General features: G+C 51.0%; 1 protein-coding gene across 3 annotated transcripts in view; it reads left to right on the top strand.

Annotated features, from left to right (window-relative positions):
- The window catches only part of DEGS2 (delta 4-desaturase, sphingolipid 2), a 70,476-nt gene that overhangs the window by 31,619 nt on the left and 22,352 nt on the right, over positions 1–16,505 (top strand). Inside the window, exons 1-2 of one of the 3 annotated variants that reach the window (XM_045452064.1) lie at positions 5,362–5,563; positions 7,072–7,116. The exons of the other annotated variants lie outside the window; for them this stretch is intronic. Coding sequence (XP_045308020.1) covers positions 5,488–5,563; positions 7,072–7,116 — 121 coding nt within the window. The 5' untranslated portion in view covers positions 5,362–5,487. Of the gene's footprint in view, positions 1–5,361; positions 5,564–7,071; positions 7,117–16,505 lie in introns of those variants that run through there. 3 annotated transcript variants of the gene reach the window in all.

The following is a 16,505-nucleotide window of genomic DNA, read 5'->3' as shown; positions in this document are numbered from 1 at the left end:
GGCTCGAACCCGTGAACCTCGAGATCACAACCTGAGCCAAAGTCAGACGTTTAACCAACTGAGCCACGCAGGCACCCGTCATGAGGTAATTACCTCAGCACAAGGATTAGTCCTGGGCATGCTATTTGTTCTTGCCTCCTGGAGCAGGCCCTTCCTGCACTCCACTCTCCAGGGCAGCCAGTCTCTGGTTCAATCAGTGACCAACAGGCTGGATGTACCTGTCTCTTTCAAGGTCTCAGTTGCAATCCCCTGTTTGCCTTTGCTCTTTGCAGAGGTGTAAGTGTCACTGACCCAACCCCCTGCCAAGCTGGCCCACCCAGGAAAAAATGTTCAAGGAGGATCCACTCTTGGATGGATTTGTTTTACAGGACTTTTTTCTTTGTGTGTTTTTTAAAATTTACATCCAAGTTAGCATATGGTGCAATAATGATTTCAGGAGTAGATTCCAGTGATTCATCCCCTACGTGTAACACCCAGGGCTCATCCCAACAAGTGTCCTCCTTAATGCCCCTTGCCCTTTTAGACCATCCCCCCACCCACAACCCCTCCAGCAACCCTCAGTTTGTTCTCTGTATTTAAGAGTCTCTTCTGTTTTGTCCCCCTCCTTGTTTTTATATTATTTTTGCTTCCCTTCCCTTATGTTTATCTGTTTTGTATCTTAAATTCCTCATATGACTGAAATCATATGATATTTGTCTTTCTCGGACTAATTTCGCTTAGCATAATACTTTCTAGTTTCACCCACCTAGTTGCAAATGGCAAGATTTCATTCTGATTGCCGAGTAATACTCCATTGTGTGTGTGTGTGTGTGTGTGTGTGTGTGTGTGTGTGTGATACAGATACCACATCTTTATCCATTCATCCATCGATGGACATTTGGGCTCTTGCCATACTTGGGCTATTGTTGTTCGTGCTGCTATAAACATGGGGGTGCATGTGCCCCTTCGAAACAGCACACCTGTATCCCGTGGATAAATGCCTAGGAGTGCCATTGCTGGGTGGTAGGGTAGTTCTATTTTTAGTTTTTTGAGGACCCTCCACACTGTTTTCCAGAGTGGCTGCACCAGTTGGCGTTCCCACCAACAATGCAAAAGAGATCCTCTCTCTCCGCATCCTCGCCAACATCTCTTGTTGCCTGAGTTCATGTGGCATCTCCTTGTGGTTTTGATTTTCATTTCCCTGATGATGTTTTTCAGGATTTCTATTTTGATTTTTTTATTAAAAAAAGTTTTTTTAACATTTATTTGTTCTTGAGAGACAGAGGCAGAGCATGAACAGGGGGGAGAGAGAGAGAGGGAGAGAGAGAGAATGAGAATGAATCCAAAGCAGGCTCCAGGTTCTGAGCTGTTTGTCAGCACAGAGCCCGACGCTGGACCTGAACGCTCGAACCGCGAGATCACAACCTGCGCGGAAGTCTGACGCCCGACCGACTGAGCCACCCAGGCGCCCCTTTTCCAGGACTTTTAATGGTCCTCCCTAGTGGCCGCATCTCATGTCCACATCTCCTTCCACCTCCCAGCCCCTAGACACCCTCCCAAGCCTCATGCGAGGGCTGTTCCCCACCCAGGAACACAGCATCTGGCTCCTTCCCCCCGCAGGCCTTTCCTCTGCTGGGCATCTCTTTTCCCTTTTTCTCTCCGGTCAGGAACTCTCTCTTCCCTGTCCTTAGAGGCCTGAACCCACGAACCCACCCACACCTTCCGAATTCGCCCGACCCCAACCCCAAGCCATGGCACTGCCTCAGACACCAGCAAGCAATTCTCCCCTCTACCGCCCCCACCACCCGCATGGGTGCACAGCGCCCTGACTGTGTCCCAGGGTGGGGACGGGGCGGGGAGGTGGGTGTTGCCCCCACTCTAGCGGACCTACGGACTGGCGGAAAAGAGGTTAAAATAAGAATTTCAAAAGCCAGAATTTCTCTGCCCCTCCTTTGGCCTCGCGGCCCCCGGGGGGGGGGGGTGGGGGGTGGGATGGGGGCCCCTGGGATGGGGGCCCCTGAGCACCGCTGCGGTTCCCTCCGGCTACAGGCACGTCAGGGCCCCAGGAGAGCCCCAGGGGCGGAAAGAGGGGTAGGTTCCTGGGCCTCGCAATGCTTCTGGGTCAAACCGCTTCGCAAAGGCCCGGGGGCGGTCTCCACCCCGGTGCAGGAGGCAGCGCTGACGGACCTCCTGCCGGCAGGGGGCGCGGTGCAGGAATCGGAGGAGGGCGAGTCTCCGGGATGCTCGCCCCGAGGGAGGGGGACGCTAATTTTAAAACATGAATTAGATATCTTTTATTTTTTTTTTTAATGATCCACGCTTGTGAAACAGCAGAGCAGCTTGTAAAACAACCACCCTGACCTCACGGCCTCACCTTCAGGAAGTAATCCCTGCCTCGGGGTTGGGCGCATCCTTCCAGGTTTTCTCCAGAGCATTTATTTGCTGAGACACAACGAAGGCTCACACAGATATCACCACGCCGGCAGACGTGTATACACACACACACACACACACACACACACCCCATGGGAACACTTGGATCCCTAAAGAGACTGGTCAGAATAGTCCATGCTGTGGGTGTATTTATGCAGACACGTCTCCAGTGATGAATCGACACACACACAGTTTATTTTTGCAGGTTTCCCGGCTCTCCTCCTGCCACGCCATCGACAGGCATTCCACGTTTCCACCCCATCTTTCACGCTGTGGGCGACGAGCCTGCTGAAGCTGCAAAACGCAAGGCGGCTGATGACACATTGCCAGGGCTGTTTGGTGGGGGCGATGGGGTGTCCTGGGCGTGGGCGTGGGATACACTCACGCCTTGGGATTCAGGAAGATGTGAGGATGCAAGGGCAAAGCCCTCCAGGGGAGAAGTCAGAGACCAGCGGCTCGCAGAGGCTGGCCCTTGACCTTCGTAAGGGACAGACCTGAGGCCTTTGGGGCTCTCCGGATTTGTGTCAGCCACACACATTGATTATCCCCTGCAAATGCAATCACGTTGAACTGAGACCCCTAAGGAGAGGCCTTTCCCGTGTCCAGGGTCATCTGAACAGGTGGGGCCCCACCCACTCTGCCTGAAATCCCACATTACCCTCCACTCTGTTGAGTTCCAGGGGGTTTTCCTCTTCAAACCCACTCTACTCCAAGGGGGCCGTGACCCGAACCCCAACAGGGTCCATGCGTGGGGCTGAATGGTTGACACTGACTTCCACGATGAGTTGGTGCGTTGGGTGGGGGGACCCCGGCGTCTTCCTGCCTCCCTGCCAGCATTTCAACCGTCAGCCTCCTCTGTCCCCGGAGCAGCTCCACGGACCTCAGCATGGAAAGTGTTTCCACCGGGTGGGGCCGACAGCACCCCACACACCATCTGAACAGGTTCCTGCAGATCGTCGGGTCCAGGAGCCCGCCCTGTGGAGGTGAATCCTGACGAGGCCCACGGACGGGTGGCAGGAGGGGACGGAGTCTGCAGTGTGCCAACCCCAGGCCGCTCCAGCGCCTGGCTGCCACACTGTTACACCTGGGCCTGGGCCTGGGCTGGGGAGCCAGCCCTGGAAACCAAGAACATTCTAGAGCTTGGATCTGGAAGCCCCAGCTCCGTGGACATCCATATCCTGGAGGAATGCCCACGAGCCAGACAGACTTCTAACTGGGCCTGTGTCGTCCAGGTGAAACGGGACAGTGAGGACTCCCAGCTCACAGAAGGACAAGAATTGTCACTGTTAACCCAGGGTGGCCCCGGCCTGGATCTGGAGGAGGGCTTGACTTCTGGCTTGGAGCTAATGCCTGTCAGACGGGCTGATACCATATTCCAGGCTCCAGATGTCGACACCCGCTTGTGTTTGTGTGTGGTGTGCAGTTGAAACCCCCCACCCCCACCCCGAAACGAGGCCGACTTCTCCAACCGGTTTTTATTTTGTCCTTAAGGCACACATCTGAAAATGACATAACCGAAGAGGTGTCAGGGATTAAACCTGAGGGCCAGGCTGTCTGCCGGTCAACCTCCCCGGCCGATCTGGTGAGCTTCACCGGGCAGCTGATAACTTCCTACAAGGTCCCAAGTGCGCTCCCGGCCGCAGCAGCCTGGTTCTCCCTGCTGACCCCTGCTGATGACCGAGGGGCTATGATGTGCCAGGAGTACAGAGGTAGTGCCTGCTGCCTGGGCATGAGAAACTGGAGACGAGGCAGGTGAGCGGGATAAGAAATTTGGGGACACAGGGAAGCGTGGGGATGGGCGTTCAGCCGTGTGTGCACATGCGCATGCGTGGACCAGGCTGCAGTGGGAGAGGCACGAGTGGGGCAGGGGCCCTGCTCCACCGCCTTCCTGCCCACAGTGTGGCTGGTGAGGTCAGTGGCCAAGCTGAGCCTTGTTCTTTTGCAAGTAATGTCTTTTCTGTTTCTTCTTGGAAGCCTTTGAGGTTTTTCTCTTCTTGGGCGCCCAGCAATGTCTATACAGTGTTTCTAGATGGTGATGCCCAGCTTTTCAGTTATTGCTATATTGTGTTCACTTTTTAATTCAAGTGTAACATACAGGGGCCCCCCGGGTGGCTTAGTCCTTGAGCCTCTGACTCTTGATTTCAGCTCAGGTCCTGATCTCGTGGTTCGTGGGTTCGAGCCCCGGGTCGGGCTCTGTGCTGACAGCTCAGAGCCTGGAACCTGCTTCAGATTCTGTGTCTCCCTCTCTCTGCTCCTCCCCCACTCACACTTTGTCTCTCTCTCTCTCTCTCTCTCTCTCTGTCTCTCAAAAATAAAGAAACATTAAAAAAAAAACTGTGTGTCCATGAAGATTCACTCTGTGATACCAAGGTCTTTGAGTTTTAATAAATGCTAATGTCTTCTACCCACCGTTGCTGCCTCTTTCACCATAATTTCCCCTCCTTAAAACTTCCCTTGTGTTGCACCTGTTCAATCCTCACCACCCCCCAGCACCCCTGGCGAACTACTGTTCTGTTTGTATAGTCTCTATAGCTTTGTCTTTTCTAGTATGTTATATCATTGGAATCATACAGTACTTAGTGTTTACAGACTGGCTTCTTTCATTTAGCAGTATGCATGTAAGATTTTTCCGTGTCTTTTAGTGACATGTTAGCTCATTTCCTTTTTTTTTTTTTTTTTAAGGTTTACTTATTTATTCTTTTATAATCTCTACACCTAACATGGGGCTCAAACTCATGACCCCAAGATCGAGAGTCGCACGCTCCACCCACCGAGCCAGACAGGCACCCCCAGCTCATTTCCTTTTATCCCAGATTGATATTCCCTTGTCTAGATGGACCACAGTTTGCGTATCCATTCACCTATTGAAGGGCACCTTGGTTGCTTCAGGTTTTAGGTAACTACAAATAAAGTTGCTGTAAACACGCACATGCAGGTTTTGTGTGGGCCTAAGTTTTCACATCATTTGGGTAAACAAATACCAAGGAGCACAGCTGCTGGATTGTGTGGTTTACTTTTGTAAGATACTGCCAGACTGTCTTCCAAAGTGGCCGCACCATTGTGTAATCCCCAGCGATGAATGAGCGTCCCTGTCACTCCAAGTCCTCGTCAGTATCTGGTATTGTCAGCGTCCCGGATATCATCCATTCTGGTAGGTGTAAAGGTATCTCGTTTATTGCTCTAATTTGCATTTCCCTGATGACAAATGACGTTGAAGTGTCTTTTCATACACTCATCTGTCATCTATGTCTCCTGTGGCTAGGTGTCTGTTCAGATCTTTTGCCCACTTGTTAATTGGGTTCTTTGTCTTCTACTGTTGACTTTTAATTCAGATTTATGTTTTGCAGGTATTTTCTCCCAGTCTGTGGCTTGTCTCCTCCTTCTTTTACAGAACAAAAGTTATAAATTTTAGGTGCACCTGGGTGGCTCAGTCAGTTAAGCATCTGACTTCAGCTCAGGTCATGATCTCATGGTTCATGTGTTCCAGCCAACCCCGGACTCTGTGCTGACAGCTCAGAGCCTGGAACCTGCTTCAGATTCTGTGTTTCCCTTTATCTCTGCCCCTCCCCCACTCCTGCTTTGTCGCTTAAAAATAAATAAACATTAAAACATTTTTTTTAAAAGTTATACATTTTAGGGGCGCCTGGGTGGCGCAGTCGGTTAAGTGTCTGACTTCAGCCAGGTCACGATCTCGCGGTCCGTGAGTTCGAGCCCCGCGTCAGGCTCTGGGCTGATGGCTCAGAGCCTGGAGCCTGTTTCCGGTTCTGGTCTCCCTCCCTCTCTGCACCCCCCCCCCCCCCCCCCCCCCCCGTTCATGCTCTGTCTCTCTCTGTCCCAAAAATAAATAAACGTTGAAAAAAAAAATAAATGTTATACATTTTAATAAAGTTTAAACCATATATTTTTTTTTCTCTTTCATGGATTGTACTGTTGGTGTTGTGTTTACAAACTCATCACCAAGGGGCACCTGAGTGGCTCAGTCAATTAAGCATCCAACTCTTGGTTTCGGCTCAGGTCACGATCTCACAGTTCGTGAGCTTGAGCCTCCTGTTGGGCTCTGTGCTGACAGTGCAGAGCCTGCTTGGGATTCTCTCTCTCCTTTTCTCTCTCTCTGCCTCTTCCCCGCTCTCACCGTCTCTCAAAAATAAATAAGTAAACTTAAAAAAAAAAAAAAAAACTCATCACCAAACCCAAAGTCATTTAGGTTTTCCTCAAGAAGTTTTGACATTTTGTATTTTACATTTAGGTCTGTGATCAATTTTGAGTATATATTTTTTTAAGATTTTATTTTTAAGTAATCTCTACCCCCAACGTGGGGCTTGAACTCACAACCCCAAGATTGAGAGTCACATGCTTTAATGATTGAGTGCCCCCATTTTGAGTCCATTTCTGTGTGAGGTCTGTGTCTCAGTTCATTTATTCTTTTGCATATGGACGTCCAATGGTTGCAGCGCCATTTTCTGAGGAGACTATCCTTTTTCCACTGAATTGCTCTTACTCTGTTGACCAATGAGAGAAATGAGCCCACAGACCCGATCAAAGGAGAGACATGGAGACTTGGACACAGTGAAGCGAGGCTTTAATCGACGTTGTTGCAAAAGCAGGTGTCTGATGGACAGGCTCACTCGAGGCAGTAACAGCAGACAATTTATCTCCTAGCAAGAAGCCCCTCCCCCGAGTCCTCATTGGCTGAGCACTACAGAGGTAAGCCCCTCCCCTGGCTCCTCACTGGCTGAGCACTGAAGAGGTAAGTCCCTCCCCTGGTCCCTTATTGGCTGAGCACTACAGAGGTTACAGCTTTGCCCTGAAGTCGCCTATGCCCATGTAAGGCAAAAAGTAGTCTGATTGGAATCAATGTACATTCCTTGAGGTGACGCAGGGACTTCAGGTCTTTGGCGCATGCTCATTGCAAAGCCTTCCAAAAATAAGCTCATGAAATGGAGAGGGGCAGAGGAATCAGGAAGTGAAGTGTCTAAGGGTTTGGGACTCCATTGTGGCGGTGGGGTGTTGGGTACATATTCCCGACAGGTTGTAAACCTACCGTTAACTAGGCAGCACAGCTTTTATTTGGTATTTCTGGTAAGAAATCATCTTACTTGGGGCGCCTGGGTGGCGCAGTCGGTTAAGCGTCCGACTTCAGCCAGGTCACGATCTCGCGGTCCGTGAGTTCGATTCCCGCGTCGGGCTCTGGGCTGATGGCTCAGAGCCTGGAGCCTGTTTCCGATTCTGTGTCTCCCTCTCTCTCTGCCTCTCCCCCGTTCATGCTCTGTCTCTCTCTGTCCCAAAAATAAATAAACGTTGAAAAAAAAAATTAAAAAAAAAAAAAAGAAATCATCTTACTTAACCTCTCACATTCCAAGATCAGTTGACTAAATTTGTGTGGGTCTATTTCTTGGCTTTCTATTATGTTCCATTGATCTATGTGTCTGTTTTTTCACCAGAGCACATTGTCTTGTAGTTAAGTCTAGAAATCATAGTTATGAGGGGTGCCTGGGTAGCCCAGTTGGTTAAGTGTCCAGCTCTTGGTTTTGGCTCGGGTCCTGATCTCAGTCTGTGGGATCAAGCCCTACGTCGGGCCCTGGGCTGACAGCGTGGCCTGCTTGGAATTCTCTCTCTGCCTCTCCCCTGCTTGGGTGCGTGGGCCCTGTGCTCACTCTCTCTCTCTCTCAAAATTAAATAAGTAAACATAAAAAAAAAAAAAAAGAAAGAAATCTAGTCCTATGAGTCCTCCAACTTTGTTATTCCTTCCTATTGTGGTGCGTGGGCTCTGAATAGATACCTTTGTACGTGAAAGTCACACTTAGAGGCTAGTCATTTACTGTCTCTAAGAACTGGCTAGCCCTGAGAAGGGCAGGCTCTTCAAGACCAACAAGATATCGTAACATCAGAATTACGGAAAATAAATGATTAGTGCAATTGGCCCTCTGAGGCTTTGGCATCACGGACCGGTTGCATGGCAAGACCTGGCGCGTTTATCAAGTTAAAATTTGTTAGCAATGTTTGCTCATCTTGCGGAACCCTATGGGACAAGTTACTCCCAGCCCAAGGTCTTCCTGCGTGTGTGTGTGTGTGTGTGTGTGTTCATTTTGTTCTCTTTCAAGAATACCACCTTGGTGTGTGTTTCGAGGGTGAAGGTGGCAGGTGCAGCAGTTATGCTGTTGGGGGCTTGAACGGCTGGTTTAGGAAAGTCTGTGTGAGGTTGTGTGGGGGACACGTGTGATCAGGAAGAAGGGCGGTCACGGTCATGGTCATGGGGTGAACCACAGGGCCAGAGGTCTTGGTGAAAAGCTGGAGCGGGTAGTAGGAAAAGGGACAGAGATGGGGGAAGGAGGAGTCCTCTCCCCAGGGGGGTCAGGGTTTAATTGGTGTGAGGCAGGTGCCCCCTGGGGAAAGCAATGTCTCCACCAATCGGTGGACCGGCAGGGACAGTAGTAACCTTGGCCAGATTTCCCTTCAGGCGTGGGAGTGTTGGCACATGTACACATAGGTGTGTAGCTTCCTGGCTAAGCAGACGGCAAGCTCAGAAACACAGTAGAATTCCTAATCTCAAAGGAAGATAAGCAGGCGGGGTCCGTGTCCACTTGGTGCCTTAGCGGGGGCGGTCCGCGGGCAGAGGTTCAAGCGTCTGCGCGAAGTCGTCCCAGTGATCTCCAGCTTCTGGACCACGGAGATGTCGTCTGAAATGTGGGCCTGGGCTGTGCTTTCCAAGCAGGTCCCCATGCGGAGAGATGAGGGTGCTGTTCTTGTGGCTCTGGGGTGTTATGACAAGGCTGAGCTGGGGCTCCAGGGCGAGTCTGACCGAAGGCCCTCTGATCTGGCCGATGACTACGGGCCCTTTGCTTCAGTTGTTGGTTTGGTTGGTGGTAGCGTGGTGAGGTCTTTGTGGCACTTGGATTAAGCAAACTCGATACTTGGTTGAAACAATGGGTCACTGGGAGGGTTTGGGCCTTTGATCACAAACCAATGAAAGCGCCCAGACAGAGAGTAGGGACACCGAAAGTCCACAGAAAGGGTGTGGTTGCACTTGACAGGTGTTGTGTTTATTCCATGTGTGTGTGTGAGTGTATGAATCAGGCTCGGATGGGCCCCCTATCAGATGAGCAGCTGCCTGGCCCATGGGACAGTGTGGGGTTAATGGGTCCAGGAGAATAGGTGTCCTCGCTCTGGCCCCCAGTCCTTCTGGGATGGGGGCACGATTGGAAATTTATAAAGATAGGGGGAGCCGTTATCCCAGGCCTATATATGATATATAATGAGTCTTTATGTCCATCCAGGGGAGACGAATCCCCCTTTAAATGTAGGAAAGGGTGAGTGGAAGATTTTTTAAACTCAACATTGAGTTTTGAATTGGCCAAGGACCTTGAATTAAGAGAGTTTAAGGCCTGGGGCAAGACAGAGGCCTTGTTAGGGGTCGATTTGCTGGATTGGAATTTGAAAAGAAAACATTTGAGGAAACCATTCCGTCTCTCAGGTAACTTCTCTGGCGCCCGTCACGGACAGGAAAGTTCTACTGAGGGCCTCTTCCAAGAGCCCAGCACTGCGTACGTTGAGAAGTGAAATGGGTACCTGGTTACTACCTGTCTGTAACTCCAGAGGGGATGGGAGTGGGCTGGCCAGACCTTGTTCTGTGGCTTTAGGATATGGGGGGGGGGGGTTTGGGTTTACATTTTGGGTGTCTGTGAAGCAAGAGATTCCCAGAGTTCTTCACCGTCAGTCAGTGGCCCAACAGTGTGCAATCAACTCGCAGAAGGACCAGTTGTTGGCCAGGGCACCAGTGCAGAGATGACTGCCAGAAGTCTGGCCAAGTATGTTGACATTGGGTCCTGTCCTTTGTCTGGGACACCCTAGGAGATGAAAAGCAGCCATGTTCCAATGAGCGCTGCCATTTTCGTGATGGTGGGCGGTGCAATTCACACTCTCATTGGTGTTCATTCAGTTAACGGGAGGCTCCTGGTTAGCCAAGGGGCCGGGGGAGGGGTGACCTCCCCCCTGGGAGGAGCACATGGCATTTGGCCACGGACTGAGGACAGGGAAGGCCGGGTGGAATATGCCAGAGGGCCCAGGTTTGGCTCCTTCCTGTTGAGGGGGGCCTTATCAGCCGTGCTGAGCTCGTGGGGTGCCGCTTCCATGACCCAAGCAAAGAGGAAGCTGCATGGAGGGTCCTAGGCTCAGCGTCTGTGAGCCCCTCTATTAGCAGGAAAGCCCAGTATGTAGCCAGCAGATTTGTTTTTAACAGTGTTTAGCCAGAGGCAAAGAGGAGCATTTGTTGCATCAGAAGCCCTTGGGGCATTTGGGGCATCAGAAGCCCTAATGGCCATCCTGGGTGGTCCAGAGAGCCCAGGGGCAGGAGAGGAGATGGGTGAGACCTCCGCAGTGAAGGGGTGAAGGTGTCACCGAGGCATGGCGGGAGCCTGTTGACTCACTTCGGACAGATCTTAGAGCCTTTCATCAGAGGGGTCCCACTGAAGCTGGGCTGATTCTAAGTAGTAGCCTCAGTTAGATTTAGGTAGAATTTATTTTTATTAAAAATTTTTTTTTCGGGGCGCCTGGGTGGCTCAGTCCGTTAAGCATCCAACTTCAGTTCAGGTCACGATCTCGCGGTCCGTGAGTTTGAGCCCCGCGTCGGGCTGTGTGCCGACAGCTCAGAGCCTGGAGCCTGTTTCAGATTCTCTATCTCCCTCTCTCTGACCCTCCCCCGTTCACACTCTGTCTCTCTCTGTCTCAAAAATAAATAATAAAGGTTAAAAAAAGTTTTTTTTTTTCATGTTTATTTATTTTTGAGAGAGACAGAGACAGAGCAGGGGAGGGAGACACAGAATCCAAAGCAGGCTCCAGGCTCTGAGCCGTCAGCACTGAGCCCAATGCGGGGCTCGAACTCATGAACCGAACCATGAGATCATGCCCTGAGCCGAAGTCTGACGTGCAACCGACTGAGCCAGCCAGGTGCCCCAGATTTAGGTAGAATTTCTAAATGAGGAACGTGTTGCCAAAAGGACTAACAGATGTGGATTTGTAAGACCTTAAGGGGTGTGTCGGATGACTCTCGCTAGAGGAAGATGCCAGCCATGTAATGTCTGATGTCTGTGCTCCTGGAGGAAGGCGGGTGCCCGCCAGGTCTTGTCTGCGAGGATGGTGGGGGGAGCCAAGGCTGTGGACGCCCCGGGTAGCCTGGAAAAGGTGTGTGTCACTTCAGGGGTGAAGGCAGACGGGCTGAGGGCACATTGAAATGGGAGCCGAGTAGCACCTATCAGCCAAATCTCTAAGGGCAAAATCTCTCCTGGGTGGAGAAATTGGGTGGAGTTAGTAATTTTAGTAATGTTGGGTATTGGGGACAGGGGCCCAGTGGCCTGGTTCCTTCTCCCCCTCTTCCCTCGTCCCCCTTTCTCTCCCCCTCCTCCTGCCTGTCCTCTTCCCCCCCTCCTCCCTCCCTCCAGATTCTCCATGGGTGTGATCCCTCCTACCCCCACTAAGTCAGGGGAGGAATTGGGACTATCGCAGGCAAACAGCACCATTGCGGCCTTTCCCACAGGACCTGTGGGGTGCTGTGGTCCCCGAGCGGGTTGCCCTTGCCTTGGCTCTGTGTGTGGTTTGAATTCACGGGTGGCTCTACGCACGGGTGTTACCCACGTGCTCCGCTGGGCACGCTGAAAGGCAGGGAGCAGGGTGTCTGTGCCGTGCACTCTGGCCTGGCCATACACTCAGCTAGTCCCCCAAGAGAAGGGGTGCCCAGGAACCCTGCAATCTAGGCGGGTCACAGCTCAGACCAGAGCCTAAGGAGGTCCGGGTGGGAGTCCGGGGCCACCCCAGGCAAATGCGCCAGCGTTGGGGGGTGGGGGGGGGGCACCTGCAGGCTTCACCCTGGCCCAGGCTGCAGCTCACACCTGGTGCAGCGGGTCAATAGCCCCTGGCGTCCCGGTGGCATATCAGTCCCCACTGAGGCCAGACCTCCCGCTTGCCGTGCTGCTTGTTTACCACACCAATTTTATTAGGCCCACGGATCATCGGGAGACAACTGCCATTGTTATGTACAGTTCCAGGGAGGAGGGCGCACGCCTTAGGTCACAGGGCCACCCCGGAGGCTGGGGCAGAGAGGCCAGGAGCCTTGAATGTGGTTTCCACGGGAAGGTGTGGTGAGGCAGGGTAAACAGGTTTAGGACGGCTCAGCCTGAATCATTTTATTCCAGTCGTCCTGGACGTGTGGAGGAGGAGGAGGTGGCCCGCATGAGCTCTGGAGGGGTTAGTCTGCCCGGCGCTTACCATCGCCAGGAACGGGTTAGTCCCCGGGAGGGGCAGTCTCTTCAGGGTCTGCAGACGTCAGCACCAGAAATACAGAAAATCAGGAGCGTCTGGCTGGCTCGGTCAGAAGAGCACGCAACTCTTGATCTTGGGGTCGGGAGTTCGAGTCCCAACCTTGGATGTAGAGATTCCCTAAAAAAAAAAAAAAGAAAGAAAGAAAAGAAATACAGAAAATCAAAATGCACGGATGATACACCGTGTTGGTGCGTGCATAGCATTTCCTGTTTTATTCCAGCGTGTGGATGACCGTGGGAAGTCTGTCTATCCATTCGCTGTGCTTGGAGGTTGGGATTCTCTCCAGGATTGGGCTTTTACCAATAGAGCTGTTATGGGTATTCCTACACGTGCCTTTGGTGGACATATATTTTTGTTTCTTTGGGCTCTGTGCCCAGCAGTGAAATTCCTGGATCAGAGGCAGGGGCGTGTGGTACTTCGAGAGATATTACGGCAGACGGGGCGCCTGGGTGGCTCAGTGGGTTGAGCGTCCGACTTCGGCTCAGGCCGTGAGACTCGCGCCTTACTTCTGACCTTAGGAAACCCCATTTATTCCTTGTTTGACGCGATGCATCCATCCTTTCACTTAGTAAATTATTTTTTAATTCTAAATACATGTTATTATTTTACTATTTTTAGCTTCAGAACCAAGTAGTGGGCTAGTTCGCTTGTGTGTGTGTGTATTTGTTTGCATTGACTCTTTTTTTCAGGAATAGAATTTAATGATTCATCACTTGCATGCAACCCCCAGTGCTCCTCCCAACACGCGTCCTCCTCAAGGCCCGTCACTCATTTAGCCCATCCCCCAACCCCTCCTTCCAGCAGCCCTCAGTCTGTTCTCTGTATTGAAGAGTCTCTTATGGTTTGCCTCCCTCTCTGTTTTTATCTTATTTTTGCTTCCCTTCCCCTATGTTCAACTGTACTGTTTCTTAAATTCCACATAGGTCGTACGGTGGTTCTATTTTTAGCTTTTTGAGGAACCTCCATCCTGTTTTCCAGAGTGGCTGCAGCAGCTTGTGTTCCCGCCAACAGTGCAGAAGGGATCCTCTGTCTCCGCATCCTCGCCAACATCTGTTGCTGCCTTGAGTTGTTCGTGCTGGCCATTCTGACAGGTGTGAGGTGGTATCTCCTCCTGGTTTTGCTTTGTATTTCCCTGATGATGAGTGATGTGGAGCATCTTTTTGTCCGTTGGCCCTCTGGATGTCTTCTTTGGAGAAGTGTCTATTCATGTCTTTTGCCCACTGCTTCACTGGATTATTTGTCTTTTGGGTGTTGAGTTTCATTTAGTAAATTGTTATTAAAGGCCTCCATATTCTAGGCGTTAGGGTTACCAGGGGTGAACCCAAGAGAACACTCTATGGGAGGGGACAGACAATAATCAGGTAAGCAAGAACATGCTATAAAGCTTTATGTCAGAGAGGGATAGTCATCCTCACACATAATTAAATTATAATTCCAGTGACAGATGACTTCTACGAGGAAAATAAGATTATGGGGGCACAAGGGTCACACCTCCCCCATTTGCTCTCTCCTAGAAATCTCTTGAGACAGATTTTTGGATTCTGTACCTGTCTTCATGTCTGTTTTCTTTCATGTACTTCTATTTCAATGGAGGGTTTTCTTTTAGTTTTTTTATTTTATTAAAACTTTTTTTTAAGTTTATTTATTTATTCTGAGAGAGAGAGAGAGAGAGAGAGAGAGAGAGAGCGCACGTGGGAGCTGGGGAGTGGCAGAGGGAGAAAGAGAATCCCAAGCGCAGAGCTCCATGCAGGGCTCGATCCTACAGCCATGAGATCATGACCTGATCTTACAACTGTAACGTCATGACCCGAGCCCAAATCAAGAGTCAGACACCCAACCCACAGGGCCACCCAGGCGCCCTCAAGATTCTTTTCTTGTAAACCAGCGATCTATATATGTCCATCTCTGGTTTATTTATTTATTTACTCCACGGGTGAAATGGCAGGAGCCTTTTGTGCCTCCTACAAAAAGTATTGTCGTTTCTCAGTCTGGTTCTGCTTTTCCAATAGCTCTGTTTTCCCAGGTGGGGAGTTCTTCCCTTTCTTGGGGATGGTTGCCCTTCCTTCACGAAGGGAGGGAAGTCCTTGTCAGCAGACTGTGACTCACGGGCTGTTAGCCTCCTGGCTTTGGGCAGGGGTGGGAAGGGTGGCCCTGCGGAATGCATTCTGGCCTGTTCTCTGCAAAGGTGCACGGCAGAATCAGGCTTTGTGTTGGGATGGCAAACGGTACAGCTAAGGCTTCGGAGGGGGGTAGGTACCCTCAGCTCCTCACAGGCAGTGGGAGACACCCGGGCCTCCGGTCGGGGTCCCTCCTGAGAGTCGGTGAGCCCCCCACCCCGGCTGCTGCCCCTCCCAGGGCAACGGGGGCAGGGAAGGTTATGGAGAAGTCACAGGAGAGCGGCTACATAGACCATACATCGTAAGGATTTTCGAAGAATAAACTTCATTTTAAAAATAAACTTTAGGGCGCCTGGGTGGCTCAGTCAGTAAGCGTCTGACTTCAGCTCGGGTCATGATCTCACAGTTCGTGAGTTCAAGCCCCACGTCGGGCTTTGCGCTGACAGCTCAGAGCCTGGAGCCTGCTTCAGGTTCAGTGTCTTCCTCTCTCTCTGCTCCTCCCCCACTCATGCTCTCTCTCTCAGAGGTAAATAAACATTTAAAAAAAAGTTAAAAAAAAAAAAAAAACTTTAGGGGCACCTGGGTGGCTCAGTCGGTTAAGCATCCAACTTCGGCTCAGGTCACGATCCCACGGTCCGTGAGTTCGAGCCCCGCGTCGGGCTCTGTGCTGACAGCTCGGAGCCCGGAGCCTGTTTCAGGTTCTGTGTCTCCCTCTCTCTCTGACCCTCCCCCATTCATGCTTTGTCTGTCTCTATCTCAAAAATAAATTAAAAAAAAATAAAAATAAATAAAAATAAACTTTATGATCTCTTGAAATAATGGGAGCATACTGTCAAGAATTCACATAGCTTCCACGCCCGATATCCTTTATTTTAAGATCTTATAAGAGTATGATGTGTTTGGGGCGCCTGGGTGGCGCAGTCGGTTAAGCGTCCGACTTCAGCCAGGTCACGATCTCGCGGTCCGGGAGTTCGAGCCCCGCATCGGGCTCTGTGCTGACGGCTCAGAGCCTGGAGCCTGTTTCCGATTCTGTGTCTCCCTCTCTCTCTGCCCCTCCCCCGTTCATGCTCTGTCTCTCTCTGTCCCAAAAATAAATAAACGTTGAAAAAAAAAATTAAAAAAAAAAAAAGAGTATGATGTGTTTGTTATAATTCAAGAATCACTACTGATACGTTACTATTTTTTTGAAGTTTATTTATTTTGAAAGAGAGAGCAAGTGGGGGAGGGGCAGAGAGAGAGAGAGAGAGAGAGAGAGAATCCCAAGCAGACTCCACACTGTCAGTGCAGAGCCCAATGTGGGGCTTGAGTTCATGAACCATGAGATCATGACCTGAGCTAAAATCAGGAGTCCGATGCTTACCCGACTGGGCCCCCCAGGTGCCCCCTGATCCATTATTATTAACTGGAGCCCATAGTTTATTCAGATTCTCTAAGTTTTTACCTAATGCCCCGCTTCTGGTCCGGGATCCCACCCAGGACACCCCCTTACAGACGAATATGTACTCTCTTTCATCGCTAGGACCAGGGGCATGACAGGGAGGTTACTTCACCATCTTGAAGGCAGTTTCTGTGGGTCAGGCTGGCCTCGGGGACTTGGGGATTACTTGGCCAGGGCATCAGATTGGGAGTCATGCTCTCAAGTCTCTGTCCAGATGCCCTTTGACT

Source organism: Leopardus geoffroyi, chromosome B3 (assembly GCF_018350155.1).
Source record: "Leopardus geoffroyi isolate Oge1 chromosome B3, O.geoffroyi_Oge1_pat1.0, whole genome shotgun sequence".
In the NCBI taxonomy this organism is placed as follows: domain Eukaryota; kingdom Metazoa; phylum Chordata; class Mammalia; order Carnivora; family Felidae; genus Leopardus; species Leopardus geoffroyi.
Note: the sequence above shows the minus strand (reverse complement) of the source record. Positions and strands in the feature narration are given on the sequence as shown.